The sequence below is a fragment of the Pygocentrus nattereri genome, chromosome 8, assembly GCF_015220715.1.
Source record: "Pygocentrus nattereri isolate fPygNat1 chromosome 8, fPygNat1.pri, whole genome shotgun sequence".
Lineage (NCBI taxonomy): Eukaryota > Metazoa > Chordata > Actinopteri > Characiformes > Serrasalmidae > Pygocentrus > Pygocentrus nattereri.
In genome coordinates, this window is record NC_051218.1 from 12,832,702 (window position 1) to 12,854,983 (window position 22,282).

Here is a 22,282-nt window from a genome sequence, read left to right on the forward strand (position 1 = left end):
ACTACATGTAAAATCATTTTTAAAAGGTTCTTGAAAGAACCATCCACCACATGCATTCAAATGAATCTTTGAATTTCTACAGTTATACATACTAAAGAACCCTTGAAGAACAATTTTTACAGGGTTAAGAACTGAATGTAATGGGAAATGAAGAAGCACATTCTTTTAAAAAAGGTACCACAAAAAGTTCTTTGAGTAACACTACAGCCACTTTTGGTTCCCTAAATGTTTATAAAAGAGATTTGTTAGTGTGAAGAACCTTTTAAAGGTTTAAAGAACCTTCATATACTGAAAAGATTCTTTGTCAATGTAAGGATTCTTTCTAAAGCCTTTACACTATGTGGAGGTGCTTTAGACTTTTCATTTACAAAACGGTTCTTCAAAGAACACAGTAAAAGGGAATCAAAACGGGTTCTTCTATGGCACTGTGCAAAGAACATTATTTTTCAGGTTGCATATAACACAAGATTCCAAATCTACATTCATGAATATAAAGTTATTGATAAAGGTTCTCTGGAGTGATGTCACTGAAGAACCACTTTCAGTTCCCTAAAGCAGTGATTATCGAGCCGATCCTCAGGGATCCCCAGACAGTCCATATATTTACTCTATTCCTTAGTGTTGTAAGATCTGCACTGAGTGGGGGTCTCTGAGGACTGGCTTGAGAAGCACTAGCCTAAACATCCTTTCAATGGATGGTTCTGTAAAGAACCATTTTCATAAATTACATATGTGTGAACATTTTTTTTTAAAGTTTAAAGATCTAGATCTGAGTTATGCAGATGTTCTGTATCAAACAGCATTCATTGTAGAACTGTACATCCAAACCTGGAAGCATTAAGGAACCTTTATTTTTAAGAACATATCAGAAAATCCAAAAAATGTTGCAATGTGAAATTCAGCATAATATGAATCTGCTCATCTATTGGTAGACCAATATGTGATGAATAATTATCGACATAACTGCTCCCTCTTAACATAGGTTAAGCCTCTGGAAGGCTCTCTCCCTGCAGATGAAGTATTATACTCATCACTGTGCTGGCCACAGCACTTTCTCCACCTCATTAGGATGCGAGGCATGTCTTATGGAGGGGTGGTGGGGTGGGGGTTTGGTCCGAGATAGCTTTGAAGTCATTAGTTCAGTCATTAGCGCAGTTATGTTAAATATACATTACAATTCATCACCAGAAAGAGCCAATCATTTATTTTGTGTGGCTTGGCAGGCGTTAAATCACATGTGGGCGCCGGGTGTGGGCCCTGCCAGCCTAGAAGAGGTTTGACAAGTGCCGCTCCCGCTTGATCAGGGCTCTCTTCTGATCAACTCACAACTGCTTAGCATCTTTAAAGCGGCCTGGCTCGGTGTGCTGTTTGTCGTTTTTGAACGATCACACGGCTCACTCTCCGGCATCTCAGTACAAAGGCCGTGTGAAATGCCTGGATTGTGCTGCAGTGCGTCATCTATTTAACCAGATCTTTAATGATGGCGGTGATTAGTTGGAAGTGTTTAGCCTTTCAGGCCTCACATTTCAAAGCAGACCCTTTGCATGGTTAACATGACCCTTCTGATGAAGTTCGCTGCGAGTTCAAGCAGTTCATGGCCTCTGAAACTCATATACTCATCAGCAATGGGTTCTTATTTTATCTTAGCGTTATTATATCTTTTTCCATTTTTGCATATAGATTATTGCTGCTCTCAATGCCAGAAAGATGGAATGTTATGCATAAAAAGCAACATTCATTAGGTATTACACTTATTCCTGTGGTTTTCAACCTAATTTCTATCTTCATCATCTGTAGCATTTGACTTTTGTAAGTAAATCTGAGTGAACAGGTTCTTTATTCTTAGAGAATGTGTCAAAATGATTGTCCTAGGCATTCAACAGTATGCTACAGATTAGAGGTTAGAGATTAGCCTGAAAACATTTATACACACCTATTAATCACCACATCAGAACCGTTCATCCTGCATATTTATATTAACATGAGTCGCCTCCCAACCACCTTGCTATTTTTGAATTGTTTCATACAGCAAGGCCTTATAGCACCTAAAGCCAGCCTGTAGACAACTCTATCTGTAGGTCAGGTTAGCTTTAGCTGTGCTAGAGCCATGCCCATGGCACAGGGCAAAGGAAGGACTCATTAAGCTTCCTCAGAGAGATACACCGCTGCATTAATCTCGAAGATAAAACTCTGAACGTTGTGCACCGGCACGAGCTGTCCCTCATTTCCAACACTGCTAAACTAGATATATGACATGCTCAAAGAAGTGTCCCCAGCACCACACTTCCCAGCATTCGCTTAAGTAGATGTCAGAGGCGACTGCGGGCCAGAAGAGCCTGAAATTATGCATAAAGGCTGTATAGCATGATGGAGGATAGTGATTACAATGCACTTGGTTAACACATCATGATTGGCTAAGCGATATATTCCACCGCCTGCTACACACTGTATGTATGGCTCAATCAGCAGGGGAGCGGCGTGTATTCATATTCTCCTGTTCTCCATGGCTAAGCATTTGGTAATGGGCTTTGGTGGAATCGGAGGATATTCTGTATTATTAATGAAAATTGATTCCTGACTCACTCGCACTTTTCTGCTCATGTACTGCTGTTTTTTTTTTCACTGCTCAGGTCATTTTATGCTGTGAGTGTGGGACTGAGGACAAAATGAGAAGGTTTGTCAGGATGAATTGATTGAACGTCTAAATACCACCAATTTAAAGGTACCTTGTCTATGAATTGGCATTCAGCATTTGATAATAATGCAGGGATTTAATCCTTCCACTGGTTTTGCTTACAGTAGACACACCTATATGTGCATTTTTTGCCACATAATGGCCTTCTTGAAGGCCTCCAAGTTTATTCTTTAACATTAAGGCATTGTAATAGCTTTGAAAGGCTATTGATGGTTTTGGTGCTATCCAATTTTATATGTTTTTTTTATGTATTTTTTTTAACTGATTACTCATGCACTTATCAATATCATAGATTACAGATCAGTTTAGCAAAAGGAGCAGATTCATTACAAAGAAGAGAATAGTCTTATGTCAGGTCTCTCGCTCTCCATCAGTCCCTCCTAATTCTGTTGCTCCTCAATAACACCTCAAAAACTTCTCGCAGCCTAATAGTGATGTAGTGCTGTGCCACCGCGCTGCTGTCTGCTCTGGTGCTGGGGATAAATGGACATGGAGGCTGGACTCCCCCCCCCGTCCACTGAGGGCTGCTCGTTTGGGGGATGAGGCTGGCACTTAGCACTATGCCAGTGGCCTGATGGATGGGGCTGCGGCGTTCACTGCCTACTGCTCTCTCGCCCCCTCTCTTTCTCTCTATCTCACATGCTGTAGCTTTTAACATGCAATCTTCCATCACACTGCACAGTTCCTTGCTATTTTGTCTTTATGCTTTGCTAAGCAGCAGCTCTAGGCAAGTACTTATTCCAAGCATATAATAAGATTCTGAGTTTTGAAGGTGACTAGAGGTTATAAAGGTTATGTGATAAGGTCATTAGCATAACGCCTCTGCCCCCTCACAAAAAAATGCAAATTTTTCTACATGAGTAGAACACAGCAGCCACTCTTCACAATGTGTGGAAAATTCATGAAGAGCAGACCAGTAGAAATGCTCCAAACTGACTTGGTAGGTAATCCCTTTGCATTAACTTCTATTAAAAGTAAAGCATATATTTTTTTGTTTTCTCTTGTAATGCAACCGTTTTGGAGACTTTTTTTCCCTTCAATTATGACAAGCTCAAAGATTGAGAAGTTCCATGCTAGCAGCACTGTTAGCATATTAGCAGTGCAACAGGGAGAACTGATGCTAACCATCAAAGCTGAGCATCTGAGTGACTACAACTGAAGTAGGAAAACTGCACTACACATGCACTAACAGGAGTAGAGCCTCACTTTTCTTTTTAACAAAGAAGTAAGCTATGCACACAGATATGACAAGGGAAAAGTCAACAGGAGCACACAACATCTTCAGCAGAGGTGGCGATGCAAGCACGATGCAGCACGGGATGACAAACGAGCAACTTTCACTGTCGCACAGTCATTACGGCTCTCTTTTCTCTCGCGCACAGATGCGCAGGCGGCGGCAACAGATTGGCCAGGGTGACTCCGGTGCTGCCACTGCGCCGCAGGTAGACTGCACTTTCAAACGCAACACACTTTGTCCTTCGAGAGCGGTCAGAGCGAAACATGCACGCACAAACACTACACACACAGCCAAGGACAGAGAGCAAGAAGTGAGAAGAGAAAAGGAGAGGATAAAAGAAGAGAGGAGGGATAAAGGCAAGAGATGAGAGGAGAGAGGAGAAGAGATGAACAGAAGAGAGGAGTGAAGAAGGGAGGGGGACTCACAGGATCTCCAGATCGCGCAGGGCTCGGAAGGCTCCATCTTCGATGCAGCTGATGTGGTTGCTGTCCAGTTGCCTGCAGATGAGAGACAGGAGTCAGCGGCAGGTCTGCAGACAAGCGGGTGGGGGAGAGGGGGAGTGAGGGAGAGGGGAGGAGGGGGGTGGAGGAGTGTGGGGAGGGGCTGCAGGAGGGAGGTACACACACACACAGCTGAGCTCTCACCTCCACTCTCCTCCCCGCAGTCAGGGACAAGGACCAAATGACTAGAAGTGGCCTGACTGTGGCTACAGCCCAGCATACCACCCCTCCCTCTCTCTTTCTACCTCTCTTTTTACCTCTCTCATTCTTATCTTTCTCTCTCTCCTCGTCTTATCACCACACTCTATTTATCCTGCTCTAAGAAGGTAAGGGGGCAAAAAGGTAAATTGAGAAATAGAGGAACAGAGAGAGAGAGAGAGAGAGAGAGAGAGAGAGAGAGAGAGAGAGAGAGAGAGAACGCAAGAGACAGAGAAGGGCAATAGAAAAACAGCATGGTGCAAAAAGGTAAAAGAGGGAATATGGAGACAGAAACATAGATAGGGGAACTTAAAAGAAAAAGACAGAAGGCAGGAGAAGTGAAAGTAGTAGTAAGAGAGAGCGAGTGAGAGAGAGCATTAGACAGAAAGAGCCATTTAAATGGCTGCAAGAGGATAAGAACAAGGGGAAAGGAGGAAAGGAAAGAGAAAGAAAGAGAAAAGAGAGGGAATTAACATAAAGAAAAGACAGAGAGAGAGAAGGAAAAAAAGAAAGAGAGATCTAATAAAACAGCGAGAAGGACTGTGCTCTATTCGTCCTGCTGTAAGAGGGAATGGGTCAAGAAGTAGAAGGAAAAAAAGAAAGAATAGCAAACAGAAGGAAGGAGAAGAAAGAGAGGGATAAGAGAAATAGAGAGAGGGAGAAAAGGAGAAAGTAGTGAAAAGAGAGCGAGAGAGTGTGAAAGAGAGAGCTGTAGAAAGACAGTGAGACAGAAGGAGAGTAATGATGCTGCTCTATTTATCCTGCTGTAAGAAGGAATGGCAGAAAAAAGTAAAAGAAGGAAAAGAGAGAAGTAGAAAAAAGAAAGAAAGAAATAAGGCAAGGTGAGAGAGAGAGTGAAGGAGGAGAAGGAGAGAGGAAGAGAGCGAGGGATGTAGTAGAAAGAAAGAGAGAGAGAGAGAGAGAGAGAAGAGAAGAGAAGAGAAAGACAGTGAGACAGAAGGAGAGTGAACAGCAGGCTGGCTATAGTGCAGCCCACCCCGTCTGTCAACTCTCTGTAAATATTAATTGCATTTTCTCCCCCACTCTCCCCTCCCTCTCCCTCATTCTCTCCATCCATCCTCCCCCTCTCTTTCGCTTTCTTTTTTTTAAGTCAGAAAGGGAGTAATTTCATTACATTAGAGCACCCAATCCATTACGAGCTTTTACCGGCTCTGTCACTGAAACAATTTCATTAAAGGAGAGGGGGGTTGGTAAATCAGGCTGGGTCACGACGCTGGACTCGCACACTCGTTCCTCTTCCCTTCTCTTTCCTTTTACTTTAATTTGCAGGCCTAAGTGTTCACCCCCCCCAACCTCGTCTGGATGATCACCCAGCCCCTCGTCTCCAGCCAAAAAATGGATAGGTTGAGACAAAAAAAAGAGACTTCTGAATGCCTTTCCTGAGTCATTTGTTCAGCTCAAAAGCAACAGTGACATCTGACCTGCTATAGACCCATTGCCTTTGCCTCTTTAGAGATAGGGGTAATAAAACAGAACAGTGCCCCCCCCATACCACTCCTTCCAGCTTTAATTCTCTTTCTTTTCCCCCCTGAAAAGATGCCCATCTGTCTCTATAAGAGAAGAGGGGACAGCATGGGTTTCTCAGAGACGATTCAAATGGTACCACTTACGACAAGAACGTTATCTATCAAGGTGAAAATGAAATAAGTAGGAGCTGAATTAAAACAGCAGTCTGCCGTAATGTCTGCTATAATTCCATTCAGGGCAGACCGATACTTCTAGGTAATCGCTCCTCTCGAGTAAAATGAGCGTCTGAAATTGCACATCAAAAGACACTTGACTTAGAGCAGTAGTCTTTAACTGAGTCCAAGAAGAGCCCCAAGCCAGTCTTCAAGGCCGTGAGTGAAGAATGCCTGGCTTGGAGTGAATGGCATCTGTTGTATTTCCCTATAACATCACTCTTAACACGCTTAAAAATAAAGGTGCCAAAGAAGGTCCTCGAGTGATGCCACAGAAGAACCACTTTTGGTTTCCTAAAGTTCCTTTCATTGGTCAATTCATTAAAGACCCCTTTTTATAAATGAGATGTGTGACCTTTTATGGTTTAAAGAACCTCCACATAGGGTAAAAGTGTTCCTTGAATCATACAGAACTGTGCAAAAGTCAGACAACCATTCATTTATGACAAGATAATAATAGACATGCACAAGTAAAAGAGAAGTCAAATGAAAAAAAGTGAAAAAAAAAACTTCCAAAACTGGAGTTCAAATAATCCCTAAAAGTTGTACAGAAAAAGAAACTCATAACAACCGTGCGAGACCTGGTAGACCACCAAAACTGTCCCCATCAGATAAACAGCACTTAAAGCTTTTAACTTAGAGACATAAAGCTCCACTCTTGCTCCAGATGTGAAAAATCCCAAGGTGTTTCTGTTCATCCTTCCATTGTGAGAAGACAACTCAATGCTATCAGCCTGAAAGGATGTGTAACAGACAAGAAGCTGTTACTGAGAAAAGGAACAAGACAAAAGGTCAAAAAAAAGAAATTTACACTAGACACCAAACTGGACATCTGAGGTGTGCAGTAAGGTTGTATGCACAGATGAGTCTAAATTTGTAATTGGCATTGCTTGGGTTGAAGCAGAAAACCAACTTCTAAGACTGAGATGTGAAACAAATTGCAGATAAACTGAAAAACTGAAAGAAAGTCTCCTGAAAAAAATGGAAGCTGTAATAAAGGCAAAGGGTGGATACCCTTTCAGAAAAAAAAAAAATGTTACTGGGGCGGTACCCCTCCTATCACTGGGATGCCTCAAGGGTACATCTCGGTACCTTTAGTTAGGGAAAATAATTGTACCATAATCCATTGAAATGATATGTTCACACCCGTCTCGTCTCCAGGCTTTTTATTTTACTCTTCTGCTTTTCAACATTAGGTTATGAAAAAACTCATTTAAGGTGCACAGTTGGACCTTAAAACCACTGTTTTACCTTTGAGGGCACATTTACTTTGCTTGTACCTTGATGCACAAAAAATGTACCTGCACAGCACCTGTATTTCTAACAGTGTATGCTAAACACTGAAAAAAATATTTTAAATATATTTAGCTTTTTTGTTAAATATATTTTCCACTTTTTTATTCATTCTGAAAAATAATTAACTTATGCATTGGATTTTGACTAAAACTAAACCCATGATGGATGGTCTCTGACTTTGCACAGTACTGTATTGTAGATATACCCAAATAAAGAAATAGTGAAATATTGAAGAGCCTTTATCTAAGAAACTGCTGTAATACTCCAGTGTCATCATTATCTGAAACAATGCCAAAATGCTCACAAGAGTAATACAAGGCCATTTCCATATTTAACAAAGATAATAATCATTGTTCACTCATGCGTGGCTGATGGCCTGGTGTGTGTACATATGTGTATGGATGTACAGTGTCTGTGTGTGAGGTGGGACATGGTGGGAATGGAAGTCCCAAATTTAATTTCCTTCACTCTAATTACATTGGCCTTTAATCATCGCAGGCATGAGCCGTATTGGCAGTTTGATGCTCCTGCATTGCCAGTGGCCCATCTGGAGAGGGTCGAGAGAGGGGGCGAGAGAGGAAGCCGTCCCAGGCCCCCGCTCCCAGCACCCCACCATCAATCTGTCAAAGATTCCTGATGCTAACCAGCAGTCCGGCACCTCCTAACTCATTCGGGGACTGCCGCCATCAACGTCCATCAGCAGAGGCAGCAAAACGGAGATGAGACCTCAGCCCTCGTGCAGCATGGCTGACTCTGAAGGCTACTGAGGCAGGGCTAAAATCATGAAGCAGAGTGATATCTGGCATTCAGTTCAGACTTCTAGGTCTGGTTTCTATGTAGGAATGTCCCAATCCAATACAAAATAGCCAATTAAAGCACAATTGAACAATTAGCTATTGGCTGTATTAATCACAGTCAAAATTTTAATCACAGCTATTTTACACCATTACACCACTATCATAGAGGTGATGTAAAACGCACATTATGAGTCAGAGTTTTGGAAATTAACAGGTGGTTATGAAGCTAAGAGGAAAAAAGAAAACAGCCCAGCGGCTCCTCTGAAATTAATGGGTTAGATAAGAGATCAGTGTCTCATCTGCAGTTGAGCTATCCAAATTTCATCTACACATGGTTGGACTAGACACATGTACAATTGGAGTGTGAGGTAAGTACACCTGAAGGCTGTGTTTTAAATATGGAAGCAGGCCTAGTATATTCAAAACAATATTTTCAGGTCATCCAGAAATTAACATATCTTAAAGTGGAATTCAACCGATTTTTCAAAATTTCTGCACAATTAAATGGTTACAGTGACCACAGAAACATTCAGAGTGGTTTGGTGTAAAATGCTTCATTCTACAGAAACTTACTGAGCCAGAGTTGTGATGAGCCAGTGTTTGTGATGGGAACCAGACATCTGTAAGGTTTAATGCCTCTGAAAGCTACCTCACACAATTATTACATGAAATGGTTATGAATACACCTCCTGATGTCTGAGACATCGTTTTACAAGAAGGTGGGTCTTGGGCAAAATAACCTCTGAAGAAATTCCTTTTGAATTACATTGAAATTTTGTAGAATCAGTGGAATTCACCTTTAACTAAATTGGAATCATTTACCTTTAAAAGCATAGTTTGATAAAAAAAAAAAAATCTAATGTATTCATTTTTCCACTTATGCCAGATGTCAGATGTCAGATCAGTCAAGACAAGTTTGGGGTCCAAATTTTGCTTCTTTATTTTAGTGCTGGAGCTATGAGGCTAACATCACTAACAAACATTAGAAATCAACAGCCACCCATACATCAGCTTATAATCTCAAAACATCTCTTAACCTGCTCAAACTGAATCCAGCTCTTCATTTAGATCATGTGATTTAGGATGTACTTTTGACTTACTATATAACTATAAAAATGAACAAAACTTCACATGCAGTTAAAAAATGGTTATTCTTGAGATTTCAAAATAAAAATATACGTTTATAAAAAGAAGCAACAGAAATTGCAAAAAAAAAAGTAGCTCCTATATGCCATACATGACACGTGTGCATACAAAGGGGAGTCAGAGTCTGTGAGATAGTTAGAACAGTTGTCTAACTGTGTTTAGCTACACAGTGAAGTTCTGTTCATTTAAATTATTCACAGTACACCATACTGCATCCTAAACCACTTGGACAAGACTGTGTGACCTTAATGAAGACCTGGATGAAGTTTGAGAAAAGTTTTAAAGATGTATTTACAGAAAATATTTGGGTGACTATTGACTTCTAGTGTTTGTTAGCAACATTAGCATTGCAGCTCAAATGCTGAGTGAAGGAAACTAAATTTTAATTTCTTGACAACTACATCTGGGATAAGTAAATACTATTTATATAGTGTATAAATTTGATTCTTCTTCAAGCTATTACTTTAATGAATTGGAAGTGTGCACTGTGTGGCTGTGCTATGTGCAAAAGGAATGCATTGGATCACATTAATATTGGCAGTTTCAGAACGACATGACTTGGATCAGGGCAAAAGAACTTGATCAGCACATCCATAGTACAGTAAACAAGCTGCATTCTGTTGCTTTTATCATGGTGGGTTAGGAAAAGAGAAAGATTCTAGTGCTCGGCTCCCTGTGGCGAGTGTGTGGAGCGTGTAGCAGTGTGTAAAATGCTGAGCCGAGCCATCCGCAGTGACACATCCGGCAGGTGTGGCCGCTCGTAAAGCCAGCCGTGACTGCCCCTCACCCTCTTGCTCATAACTCAACCCAACACCCCCACCTTCACCCATACACGTGCGCACACACACAACACATAGACACATTACTAGCATGGCATTCTGGGTAGGGCACTGAGGGCCTTTTTTGTTCTTTATGAGCGCCCAGATGAACACTTCCTATAATGGCACAAAAAGGCACATGTGGGCGCTTCTGTGTGTGTGTGTGTGTGTGTGTTTGAGTGTGTACATGGAGATTTAATAAGGCAGACTCTGCCACTGCTTGGGTCATACGCATGCGTTCTTTTCTCAACCAGGGCTCTCTCAATCACACCTCTGCTGCAGGTGATAGAGCATCCTCAGCCCACGGTGAGCAGGCAATTCATGCGGCTCTATGCTCCATTCGCACTCTATGAATAACAATGTCAATTGGATGGATGCACCAGGGCCTCGTTCACTATTAATCACAAACTCACAGAAAACATAATGCAATGCTCTCCATACAGCAAGGACACACACATAATAGTGACATAGTGCTCATCACACAGCTTTCTGCATATTATCACTTCACTGTGCTGCATATGACGAAATACTTGGGGCTGCTTCCTTTATAGCAGTTAAATCTGAAAGCAGCTCGCTCTCAGTTTGCAGACTGACTTAACCCCTTAATATCCCAGGCTTATTACATACTAATACATTGTTCAGTAACTACAGGGGCTATTCTTAGATTACAGAAGTTCTAATGAAATTTTGGGCCGGCTGATGGGTCCTGGCCATTTTAGGGGTTAAACTAGTATAGTGCCTCAGGCAGATGTGCAGAAAGTCTGACTGTGTGTCTGTAAACACAGACAGAGATACCATCTTGGGGTAAATATAGAGCGCTCAACGCAAGCTAGTTAGCCGCAAAAGGCATCTTGACGGCCACATTAGCCAGATGTCCACTCAGTCAAGAGAGGACCTAGGATGCTGACTCAAGCAAAAGTGGGCTGAGGAGATGCAAAGAAGATTATGAGAGAGAGGGAGCGAGAGAGAAAGAGAGAGAGAGAGAGACAGAGAGAGAGAGAGAGAGAGAGAGAGAGAGAGAGAGAATCAACTCTGCTTCCACAGTCACTGTTGGCCACTATATGCTAGTACACCAGGAGGACATTAAGACACAGAAAGCATTTGAAAAAAATCAATGCTCCCTGGACCAGAGCCAGTCCGCTTTTTGTTCTCCGCTCCCTAGTTAAAAAAAAAACTAAGGCTGGACTATTTCAGGAATTAAAACAGGAGTCACCTTGTTGTGTGTCACAAGAGGTGGGGGGGGGGGGTGTTATCAGGTGGGAGTAGTAAGTGAGGTGAGATACAACTTCTCTTTCCTCTAACTCTTCTTTAATTCTTCTCTCTTCTCCTTCCTGAGCTGCTATTGGGAAAAACGTGCTAACCCACCTTTGCTTAGCCCAGCTAAAAATCGAATTTACACAATCTCCCCATTACCGTAAACATAGTCCATCAGCCAAGATATGCCTAGTGTCTAAGGTTTTGCTGTAATTCTGCACTGGAGCCACATGGCTAACGTAGCTAACAAGTAATAGAGGCTAATATGTCTCTATAGAAATTCGCTCTTCAAGATGCTATCTGTTTTTTGTTTGCAGTTACATTATACCCTGTTCTCTATTTTATAGATCACCGTATATCATACAGTGTGAGATACCAGTCTATTAGCCATGTCATTCACTTAAAACCATGTTATTTCACATGATTTGAGGTAAGTCAAGGTACGATGACTACATGACAGACATTGACCAAAATTGCAATCAGTAGATTGTCACTCTATGCAAAATCAGCCATTGGCCAATTTATTATTTGCGCATTGGTCATGTGGTGTTACAGATTTGTGACATAAATTAAGTAAGGCAGGTATGTGTACTCATACTCATGTATTTGAATGCTACTGCTACACCTATACCAAAATGTCATCACATAATTATATATGACTTGCTGTGTAGCCACTTGTCTCTTATGCTAAATAAATAGGCAAATTATTTACCATTTTAAAATGTACTTTTACATATTTTACTAATTTTAAACACGAGTTTGGCCCATTGAAGAGCAATGTCATTTACATTGAAACCTAGGTTAGTCATGTAGCTCTAGTACAAAACTACAGCGTCAAACTTCAAATATCAGATATGGCTTTACTGATCCAATATATATGGAGTAAATATTTAAAAGTCAGCCCCAACTTCTGGCCACCCGTGTGTGTCTATGCACATGACGTCCAGTGCAAGACAAGCTCTCCCACCCACATTATGTGCACTACGAATTGACTTCTGAGTGACAACTGTCTTGTGGACAAAATGTAGTAGGAGGAGAGATTTTGTGAAATACATATGCGTGCACGTGGACTGACTACAGTCTTTAGTCGCCTACTGAAGTGAGAGAGCTTGTATGCATGCGTGCCCGCAGAGACCCGTTGACTCATGTAGATGAGTGGAGATGCGCCTGCAGGCAAGGAATCATTTGAGGAGGTCAGAGAGGTCAGAGTTGGGAGTGACACTTTGATAACTGAATCTGACCAGAGGCGAAGGCTCGCTCACACACACACTCACACACACACACACACACACACACACACACACACACACACACACACACACACGCAAATGCAATTACCTTGCACAAGCTCACCATCAGCTAATGAAAACGATCGCCTTACCCATGAATCTCAGACAGCGGGGAATCGCTTTCCTCTATTCTCCTAATATGAAACCAGTCAGTTTCCCTCAATTCAAATTGTCAATACCAGCACAGAGCTGGGACTGTTTAGGCTGTCAGACTCCCCAGACATGTTATATCTCTCTTTAGATCTTAGTACACAGTCCTATTCCTATAATAACAAATACTATGTCTTGATCAAGTTATTTTGCCCTCATTCTCAGTCTTTAATTGTTGAGTCTGATATTTATATTCTTGTATATAATACCGCTGCATGCAGACATTATAGTTACTAAATCCAATTCATTTAAGTAACATATACTAGGCCACATGCATTAGCTATAATAACATCACTTTATTTTTTGTGTGTGTATAATGCAGGCCCAGAGTCAGGGGGTCATTTATTGGGGTAATATGCCTCTGACCAATCATCATGCCCCACTAAACCTATTATCTTGCACGTGCTTCTAAAGTGGCATGCTGTGAATCGAAGTGAAGCTGTATCTCGTGTGTTGCTGCATTACACACCTCATAAGAACAGTGATTAACATAGGAGGGATTGCATGACTATTCTGTATTTGTGTCATTTAAGGGAGATGGTTTTTGTTGAGGGAAAATAAATTAGCAGACCGATTTCCTAAATGAGTAGGCTTTTGCCGATTTGCTGTTAATGTGGTTGTGCTGTTGATTCTCTCCTGAGTGTGATTTATGATCGTCAAACTCATAATAAAGTCTCCACTGAATGTTTATGCACTACCTTTTCAAAATGACCACTTCATGGTGTCTTGAATGCATAACTTTCTTATCTCAGTCTGCACTAACATAAACCTAGCATTGCTTTCTAATGGATTTGAACGCACTGTTACTCTTACCACTAAGTGCATAATAGCCCCCTTACATTTTTTGTGTGGCTACTTTAACCATGTTTTGATGGAAGGCGGCTAGCTTAACCACTACTTTTGCAGGTAATACAAGTGGCTATTTCCCCAGTAAAGTAGTCCCTCAACTGCTGTTAGCTTCTAAAATGTGCCTCCCTGCTGCACGTCATGGTCAATGTGTCCTTATGTCCCGTCTATTACAGTGGCTCAAATAAAACTCCACTCAATGAGAAAAAAATAGCCTTAACGAAGGATTGGAACTGGATTGAATTTAACATTGTTGATACTGATCCATAAAATATGCATCACTTGGTTCCGTCCTGATACACATCAGATTGGGATGTCCTTAATAAGAAAAAATAAACATCCTAATATGCAGTACTATGGCTGGAAAAGCAGGAAGAAGTCTGCTGCATGACACCAAGTACAGGCTTCCAGCACACAGCAGGACTGAACTGACCCCTGAACTGCCTCTTAAACACGACCTCCATCAGATAGAGCAGGAAACCTTCCAGAACCGCACCGCACACCCAAGCCTGGGAATGCGCACAGCAGCCGAGGCCGCATACCACGGTTGATCTTTAACTACAAACAGAGCAAGTGGCCCATTAATTGTAACCTTAACAATCACACTCTCCCATTCATTAGGACGAATTATCGATAAACTGGGCTTGGGCTCCAGCCCTGACCTGTAGATGCACACTGGAGCTGGGGAATGTGCCGTTTATTGTTGTAGGCAAGAGACGAAGGATGTTGGCTTCCAGAGCCTCCACTTCTTCCATGCAGGAGAAAGGCAGGGCTTTTGAACATGGATATTTCTTCACTAGGTCAAAGAGCATGGTTTGGCTCTAGATAGGGCCCATCTGTGCGTGCTTTGTGTCCATTTTTGGTCAATTTGTTGGTTGTCTACAGGGCTGCAATGATTAGTCAATAAAGTTGTCAATGTCCATTAGGAAGAAAAACAAATGTGGACTTTTGACATGTCATTTACTTGAAAAAAGACGTTCAATGAAGCTCGATAATGTTCATCTGATAATGCAGTCGTTTCGAAAGATTTCAAGACACTACAGGAAGTGTTGGAGGCAGCATGACTTCTATTGTTTAGCTGCACTGTAAATGGATAAATTGCTTGTAGCAAAGATGAAACGTGGAATAGCATACTAAAAGGATTAGCTGATTGAAAAAGTTGATGTATTAAGCAACCACAGAATTAGGGGGTCGTTCAGGCATGCTGTGTTGGGGCAGATTAACCAATCGACTGACTAATATTTCAAAACTGACATAAATATTAATAAACAGTAACCCTTTTTCACATTTTGACCATGGTGGTCTTTGTGTTGACTGTTGTTACTTCATAGCCGACAATGAAAAAAAGATGTGCACTTCAGAGAGCCTGTAAAGGCATTGTCTGAACTAGGGCACTAGCTGCACAACACGCCATGAAGAAATTGGTAAGAACGGTTCCTAGGTGTACTATTGAGAACATAAATTTGTCAAAGTCCATTAGTGTAATTGCGAGTGGTTGGGGAACATTACTCATTGCAATATCCTGAGGACATCTGTCTTATTGAGCTATACTGATTAATTGATTTCTCATGATTGCTAAGCTTATCAAATATTAAGACAAATGATCCAAAGGACACAGACCACGGCTGCAGCTCTTGGGGAAAATTTGTTCCCTTTCTATTGGGTAGATAGTGTAATACTTCACAGCCTGTGCTAAATAGAGTTGACAAGTTTTTCATTTACTCTGGCATAATGGAGCGAGACTTTAAATCTTTTTTAGGGTGACAGCTGTTTAGACGAAAGCGCAACCAGCACTGTACTTACAGGTTCTTGACGTTTGTGATTCCGCGGAAAGCCTTACGAGGAATGGCCTGAATCTGGTTCTCACTGAGGTCCCTGGAGAGAGCAAGAGAGAGAGAGAGAGAGAGAGAGAGAGAGAGAGAGAAAGAGGGGGAGAGATGAAATGTTAGGAGAATGTTTGAAGTCACTTCACATTTCAGAAGAAGCATCTGAGGCCAGATGGGTATTGAGACGCTCCAGCCTTTCTTGAATGATACGACTCCGCTTTGAAGTCCAAAACCAAATTGTTCAACAGACCATAAATGTCACATCTTCCTTTTTTCTTCTGGCCCTCCATCACCGTGAATGTGCATGTGTGTGTGCCTTTAATGTAAAACATTTCTAAAACATTCTAAAACAGCATACTCCACAAGCCTTTTATTATTCTCAGGGAAAAAAAGAGAAACTACATTTAATTTGTGTAACATGAGAATGTAAGCTGGAGGAAGGAAAAAAAACACAATCATTTCTATACAAAGACATCAGCTTATTAATGGCCAGCAGTTTTTATTTATTTATTTGCCGTCATTTTTTAAAGCTCGGTTATGAGCCAAATGATTTTTGACATGTCACAATGGTTTTGCTTAACTTTATTAAGCTTGTTTGTTTGTAGGCTCATGCCAGCAAATATAATTTGAAAACCAGAATGCAATTACTGGCCAGAGAGGAAACAAATGAGATATGCAATATCTAGCCAGCTAATCGGAGTGTCTGCCTCACAGTCATGCCTGCAACACACAACATGGAGAGCCCTGAGCTTGGGTCAAAACGCCTGCCCTTGCTACAACCAATTTCACTGATAAACAATCAGGCACGGCTCCAAACACTCAGAGGCCTTCTGCCAGGCTCCCTGCGTTCTCCCTAATCATGCATCACCTACCGGACTGCCAGCAATTTCCTCTTAGGAGCATTATACAAACAGCATTTATCAGCTTCCCCTCCTCCCTGCTTCCCACTAAAACTGGATATAGATGTGTTTTTAGGAATCAATCAACTTTTATTAGTGCAACAAAAAAAAATCTTAATAACTCTGTTATGCTCTGCATGGAGAGAACACATGGTTTGGAGGTCTGGCTGCTTTTGATCGGTTCTGACATGTTCAATAGCCTCGTGTTTTCTTGGATTGCCTGTCTTTGTTTGCAAGTGCTTAGGTCGCCTTGATGTGAACAGCATGCTCTTTTGTGTATGCTTCCCTCAAAAAACGCTTTGAGCTCCATGCACTGTGGAGGCAAACTGCATTAGCCTTAATGGCTACGGAGGAATGAAACAAGCCTGAGCAAACATGCCTCCAAATACTCGCCTGCTGGCTTTCGTGGCACACATGAAAAACAGACATAAAGACAAGTGTGTGGAAGAAAGCATACTTGTAGTCATTTTTACCTACTAGAATTTTAAAAAGCTAAAGCAAGAGATGTGAGGCTAATAGCCAATTTTGATGTAAGATATGTGAAGCTAATATTCAATTTTGTGGCAAGAGATGTGAGGCTTATAGCCAATCCTAAGGCAAGAAATGTGATGCTAATAGAAATCCTAGCACTACTAGCCAATCCTAGCAAAGGGGAGGTAATGTTTCTAGCCCCACTTAGCCCAGACCACTACTAGCCAATTCCAGTCCAGGACACAGGATGCTACTAGCCAATCCAAGTGAAGAAAAGGTAATGCTACAAGCCAATATTAGCATAAAATATGTGATGCCACTCCCCATTCCCAGCACAGGAGTTAGAATGCTCCTAGCCAATTCAAACATAATGCAACTATCCAACTGTAACGCAAGACATGTGATGCTACTAGCCATTCCAAGCCCAAACTGCAAGATGCTACTAGTCAATTCCAGTCCAGGATACAGGACACTACAAGCCAGCCCTAGCATAGCTTGTGGTATCTCACTATCCAATCCAAGCTCTAAGAGTGCAGAACGGCTAATAAATGTTTTATTGTTTTGTTTACTCAGTCAAATTTTTCCCTCCCATCATTCTGACAAAAAGGCAAATTGTCCGAGCCAAAAAAGAGCAGTTATGAGGAACTATCACTCTCTGCAGCGGCAGACAACTCGCAGATCCTTTTGCAGAGTGGCGGCGAGATGAACTTGTAGGCGAGCAGGGAACACACCACAGCAATAAGCTGCATTAAGTGACGCTTAATGAATGACGACTGGAAACTCAAAGCTGTGGCTGTAAAGAGATAATGAAGGTTTATGAGAGAGAATCTTAGTGCCAGGAAAAATAGCGCCATGCACAGTATTCATCTTCTTTGGTCAGACTTCTAAATAAAGTGCAAAGAGCCAGTGTAAACGTTTTCCTCGTGGCTCTATTCAATATTCATACACCATGAACTATTCATGGTGTGTGCAGGCCTACATAAGATCATCCAGCGCTGTGGCCTGCAGAGGTCAGCTTCAAACTAAAAGAGGACGTTGCTGAATCTCTCACACGCAGATAACATGTGTGCAGGGGGGAGCGCATCCGTCTCCCTCCTCTGACAATCTGCTTGCAAATTTCATTAATTTTATTTTCCTTTTGCCCTCCTCCTCCTGACTCACAGGACGGCTGCCATAAATCTCCTATTGATTCCATTAAAGCCTCCCATGTCCAGACAACCTGGCAGCGGCAAAACATATTACTGATAAAAGCTGAACAACACACAAGGATAACGGAGCGGGAGTGCAAGGAGAATCCGTCCTCGAGCGCACAACACATACACGAACCGCACGCAAAAAGAGCTCGGGAAATATTCAGGATGTGTTTTGGTCAATTCATTTTCTTATCACACTTCACAAATGTCATCCTTTATCTGTTTCCTTGAAAAATGGAATAAAGCGTTTTAGAGCTGGATTATTTTCCCTGCGTTTTCTTCCCGACGTTTTCTCCCTCTCTCGGCAGGAAATGGAGCGAAAGGCGCAGAGGCAAAGTGTGATTGTCAAAGACGAGCAAGGATAAAGAGTGTATTACTGTAACAAAGACAGACAGAATACTGAAAGCTGCCTCCAGAATTTTCCCACAGATCAAATCAATGTCTCTCTCTCTCTGCTTCCAGTGCAAGTCTTCTAATGTTGCAAAGTCAAAACAAGCATCAGTCTCTCTCCAGCTTATCAAGAGCTCACTGCAGTAGAGACTGGGCTGCTGATTCGTCTCCTGCCTTGTCCGTGCCTCTCCTGCTATCTATCACGCATGCTCTCCTTGCTGGTCTTGGTTTTGGCAGGCCTGTTATCTGCATGGCAAATTGAATCTTGGGTGGCAGATCCTGTCAGAGGCACTGAAACCTGTCACTGGTCTCTGTTCACAATGGAGAACTCACTGTGTGCCTACACACTCCTTATAACTCTGTTCCACCTAAATACATCACCTGTACACCTGAAACCTTGCCTACACACTTGCCATAGAAAGTCTGTTGGAGTTTTCTTTGACATTTTGCTAACGTTAAGGTTCAACTTGAAATCAAAACTGACCTTTTTAAAACCTTGTTAGCTCATGTCTCTGGTCATATTAAGCAAGATTCATTATACCATTCCACCTAAAAGACAAAATTCTTGTTTTCATGCAATCCTTTACTGATGTGTGGTGATCCTTGCACGGCTAAAATGTCATCTGCGTTTTGATTACATCTTCGTGCACCAGCTAGCAGGAAAAATTATATTAACTAATAATACTTTGATTCATCTTCCTCTCCCATCATTTGACCAAAACACAGCTATCAAAATACTCACCTAGCTCAGAGACCCTCCCTGATGTCATGTGTCACTCAGAATTATGGAAAATGTGCTGTGATTTTTGATTCACGTTGACTTTAAATAGCTTATAATACTGTACTTTTTAAATACTTTTTAATACAGTGGCTGCTTGAATTTTTATTCACAGAGTCAACAAGCACCTTGTTCTTTATTTACAAAATACTGTGACAGGCAAAAAAAAAACAAACAAAAAAACTTGTATATATTTTTTCGACACATCTTCCTTTCTTGATCATCGTTGGCTGAATTAACATAAGGTTTGAAAAAGCTGCATTATATAAGTGTTTTTTGTTTAAGTCAGGAGGAAAAAAACATGTTAAAATATGCTGTCCATGCACATCTGTGAGAGACCATGTAAAGCTTGAAGTAATCGTTTAAAAATCTGATTTTTCAGACATCATATGTCTTCACATGCTAATATCACATGCACAGCTTCAGACAGACGATCCTGCTCAATGTTTAGGTCTCAAATGCAAAATCGTTATGCTGATGAAGATATCACAGAAAATATCCTCATCCTCATAAAATACATCAAGTTTTGAATAAGTTGTCTTGATCACACTCACATTCATCCGATTCATCTGCTCAGGGAAGGGTTCCAAAGCCGAACGGACATCCTTCCTTGCATTGCGTGCAGTTACACATTTCCACCAGAGAGGTTTCCAAATCCCCCAAACTTATATAAAGTAGTTTTAATTAAATTGCTTGTGACTGCTTGATACATTTAAAACAAGACCAATCCTTGGTTTTGTGTACAATGTCTGCCTTTTTTGGGGGTGCCTAAGTGACATTAGACCATTTGAACACTAATCAAAGTACTTTTTGCTTAATGGTAAGTACTGCAATTTGCAATACTGCAAATTTCTTGCTTCTATTTGATCTCTGCTTTCCAGACACCCATACACGCTAACTGTAACTCACTAAAACCAACTTGTCCACATCCTACAGCCTTCTACCTCTCCCAGTTGCACACACATTGTCATGTCCCAGCTGTACTTAGATGCTTACTATAAGCTCCTATTCTGTACCATATCCTCACTGTACCTTTCGCACATCAACATCTATACATCACACATCACAGCTAATCCACACTGTCCACCCTAACCCTCCAGCACATGCAGGTGAGAGGTTACAGAAGACCTGCGGCCATTCCTATCAGAAATATTGCATTACATTATTAATTTAAAGCAGACCTTCATAACTGAGGCCAATCACATCGCTTTCATATTACATCTAAGAAGCGTTCACAGCTTCAGGGAAGGGCAGATCCCATCGACTGAGCGTAAACTGAGAGTTTTCCATGGGTGTGTGCTAGAGGCCATATACATGGTGCTGTCCAGCACGGTGGGTTACAGAGTGAGGAGCCCAGGACATACAGGCAGGCTCAGAGAACTGCAAAAGCAGACGTATTCGTTTTTCATCAGTGTGTCGAGGGAAATCAGGCGCTACAGATGGTTCAAAGAACTGACAGGGTTAAGACAACGGCTGAGCCGGGTCAGACACTGTGCCCTCTCACACATAAAGACTTGTTTTTGTACAATGTCAGTATGTGGAGTTAGATATATATCTCATACAGAAAATCAGAGACCACCCTTCACTTATTTCATTTCTAGTCTAAACAGCCATTAAGTACAAGTTAGTTTTTCAGTGTCAAGGAAAAACCAGAAAATGTATTATTGCTGCGACTTTATAGAAGGAAAACCTTTTTACAGGAGAAGGAAAACTCATTCTTAAATTATAACAGAAGTCTACATAACAATGATTTTCTCCAAGTAGAGACTATGAGACCATTTGAAATGTGAAATTTCACCATATAAAACCCACCTTAATTTCAAAGTTTTGCTTGCAGTTTTTAATGAAATCTGCAGGGATATTTTTCCACACCTCCAAAGTTCTTAGTCTTAGAAGAGTGGTTGTATTTTCCGAGGGCACCAGTAGCTTCTTTGTTTAAATTCCAAATTTTCTTCTTTTGGGTCTATTTCCTTTTCTCAGTAATGGCCTCTTGACAGCTACATCCTTTCAGGCTCACATTGAGTTGTCTTCTCACAGTGGAAGGAGGGACAGAAATATCTGTGGATTGTTTCAGATCTGAAGTAAGAGTGGAGCTTGATTTCCTCCTCTCTTTCAAAGATGACAGCTGTAAGTACTGTTTATCTGTTGGGGACAGGTTTGGTGGTCTGGCAGGTTTTACATGGTTGTTAAGAATCCCATTTTCTTTACAACTTTTAAAGATTTTTTGAACTCCACTTTTGAAAAATCACATTTCTCACTCATTTTAATTTGACATTTAAATGTGACATGCTGTTTTGACAAAAATGTATCAAATAAAAAAATAAAGTTTTTCACAGTGCTGTATATACGTATTATGCATCATACATATATATGCAACAAGGCTTCTCTATTCTACCCTTTCAAAAAAAAGGTGTCCTGAAAATGTACAAAAACAAGTACATACTTACACAGACACAGGGTGCATGGGCTATGAGATGCACATTTCTGATTTCTTTCATTAAAGACACAGCCAGAATCAGAGGGGAAAGAGGACCCCCTGAGGGCTCCATAAGCGCTTTGTTTTATGAAACCAAAGATGCCTTCAATGGACGACTTCTCCCCACTGCAATCTCTGCGCATTCCCATTCCAGCTGCTGCATCTGACTGCTCTCTCTGTCTCTTTCTCTATCTCTCATCCATCTCTCTCTGTCTCGCTCTCTCTCTGTCAATCCTCATCCTCCTCTGCTGTGATATTGTCAGGACACTCCTACACCAGGGCAGCAATTCATTTAACACTTATTCGATAAAGATATATAGAAA

At 41.3% G+C, this 22,282-nt stretch overlaps 1 protein-coding gene across 3 annotated transcripts in view; it reads right to left on the minus strand.

Annotated features, from left to right (window-relative positions):
- Positions 1 to 22,282, minus strand: part of slit3 (slit homolog 3 (Drosophila)) — a 221,940-nt gene that overhangs the window by 97,818 nt on the left and 101,840 nt on the right. For 2 of the 3 annotated variants that reach the window (XM_017690095.2, XM_037540776.1), the window contains 2 exons: positions 15,730 to 15,801; positions 4,358 to 4,429 (listed from right to left, as the gene is read on the minus strand). In XM_017690095.2, the coding sequence (XP_017545584.1) occupies positions 4,358 to 4,429; positions 15,730 to 15,801 (144 nt within the window). Of the gene's footprint in view, positions 1 to 4,357; positions 4,430 to 4,576; positions 4,646 to 15,729; positions 15,802 to 22,282 lie in introns of those variants that run through there. The other variant, XM_017690099.2, reaches the window with a different exon arrangement.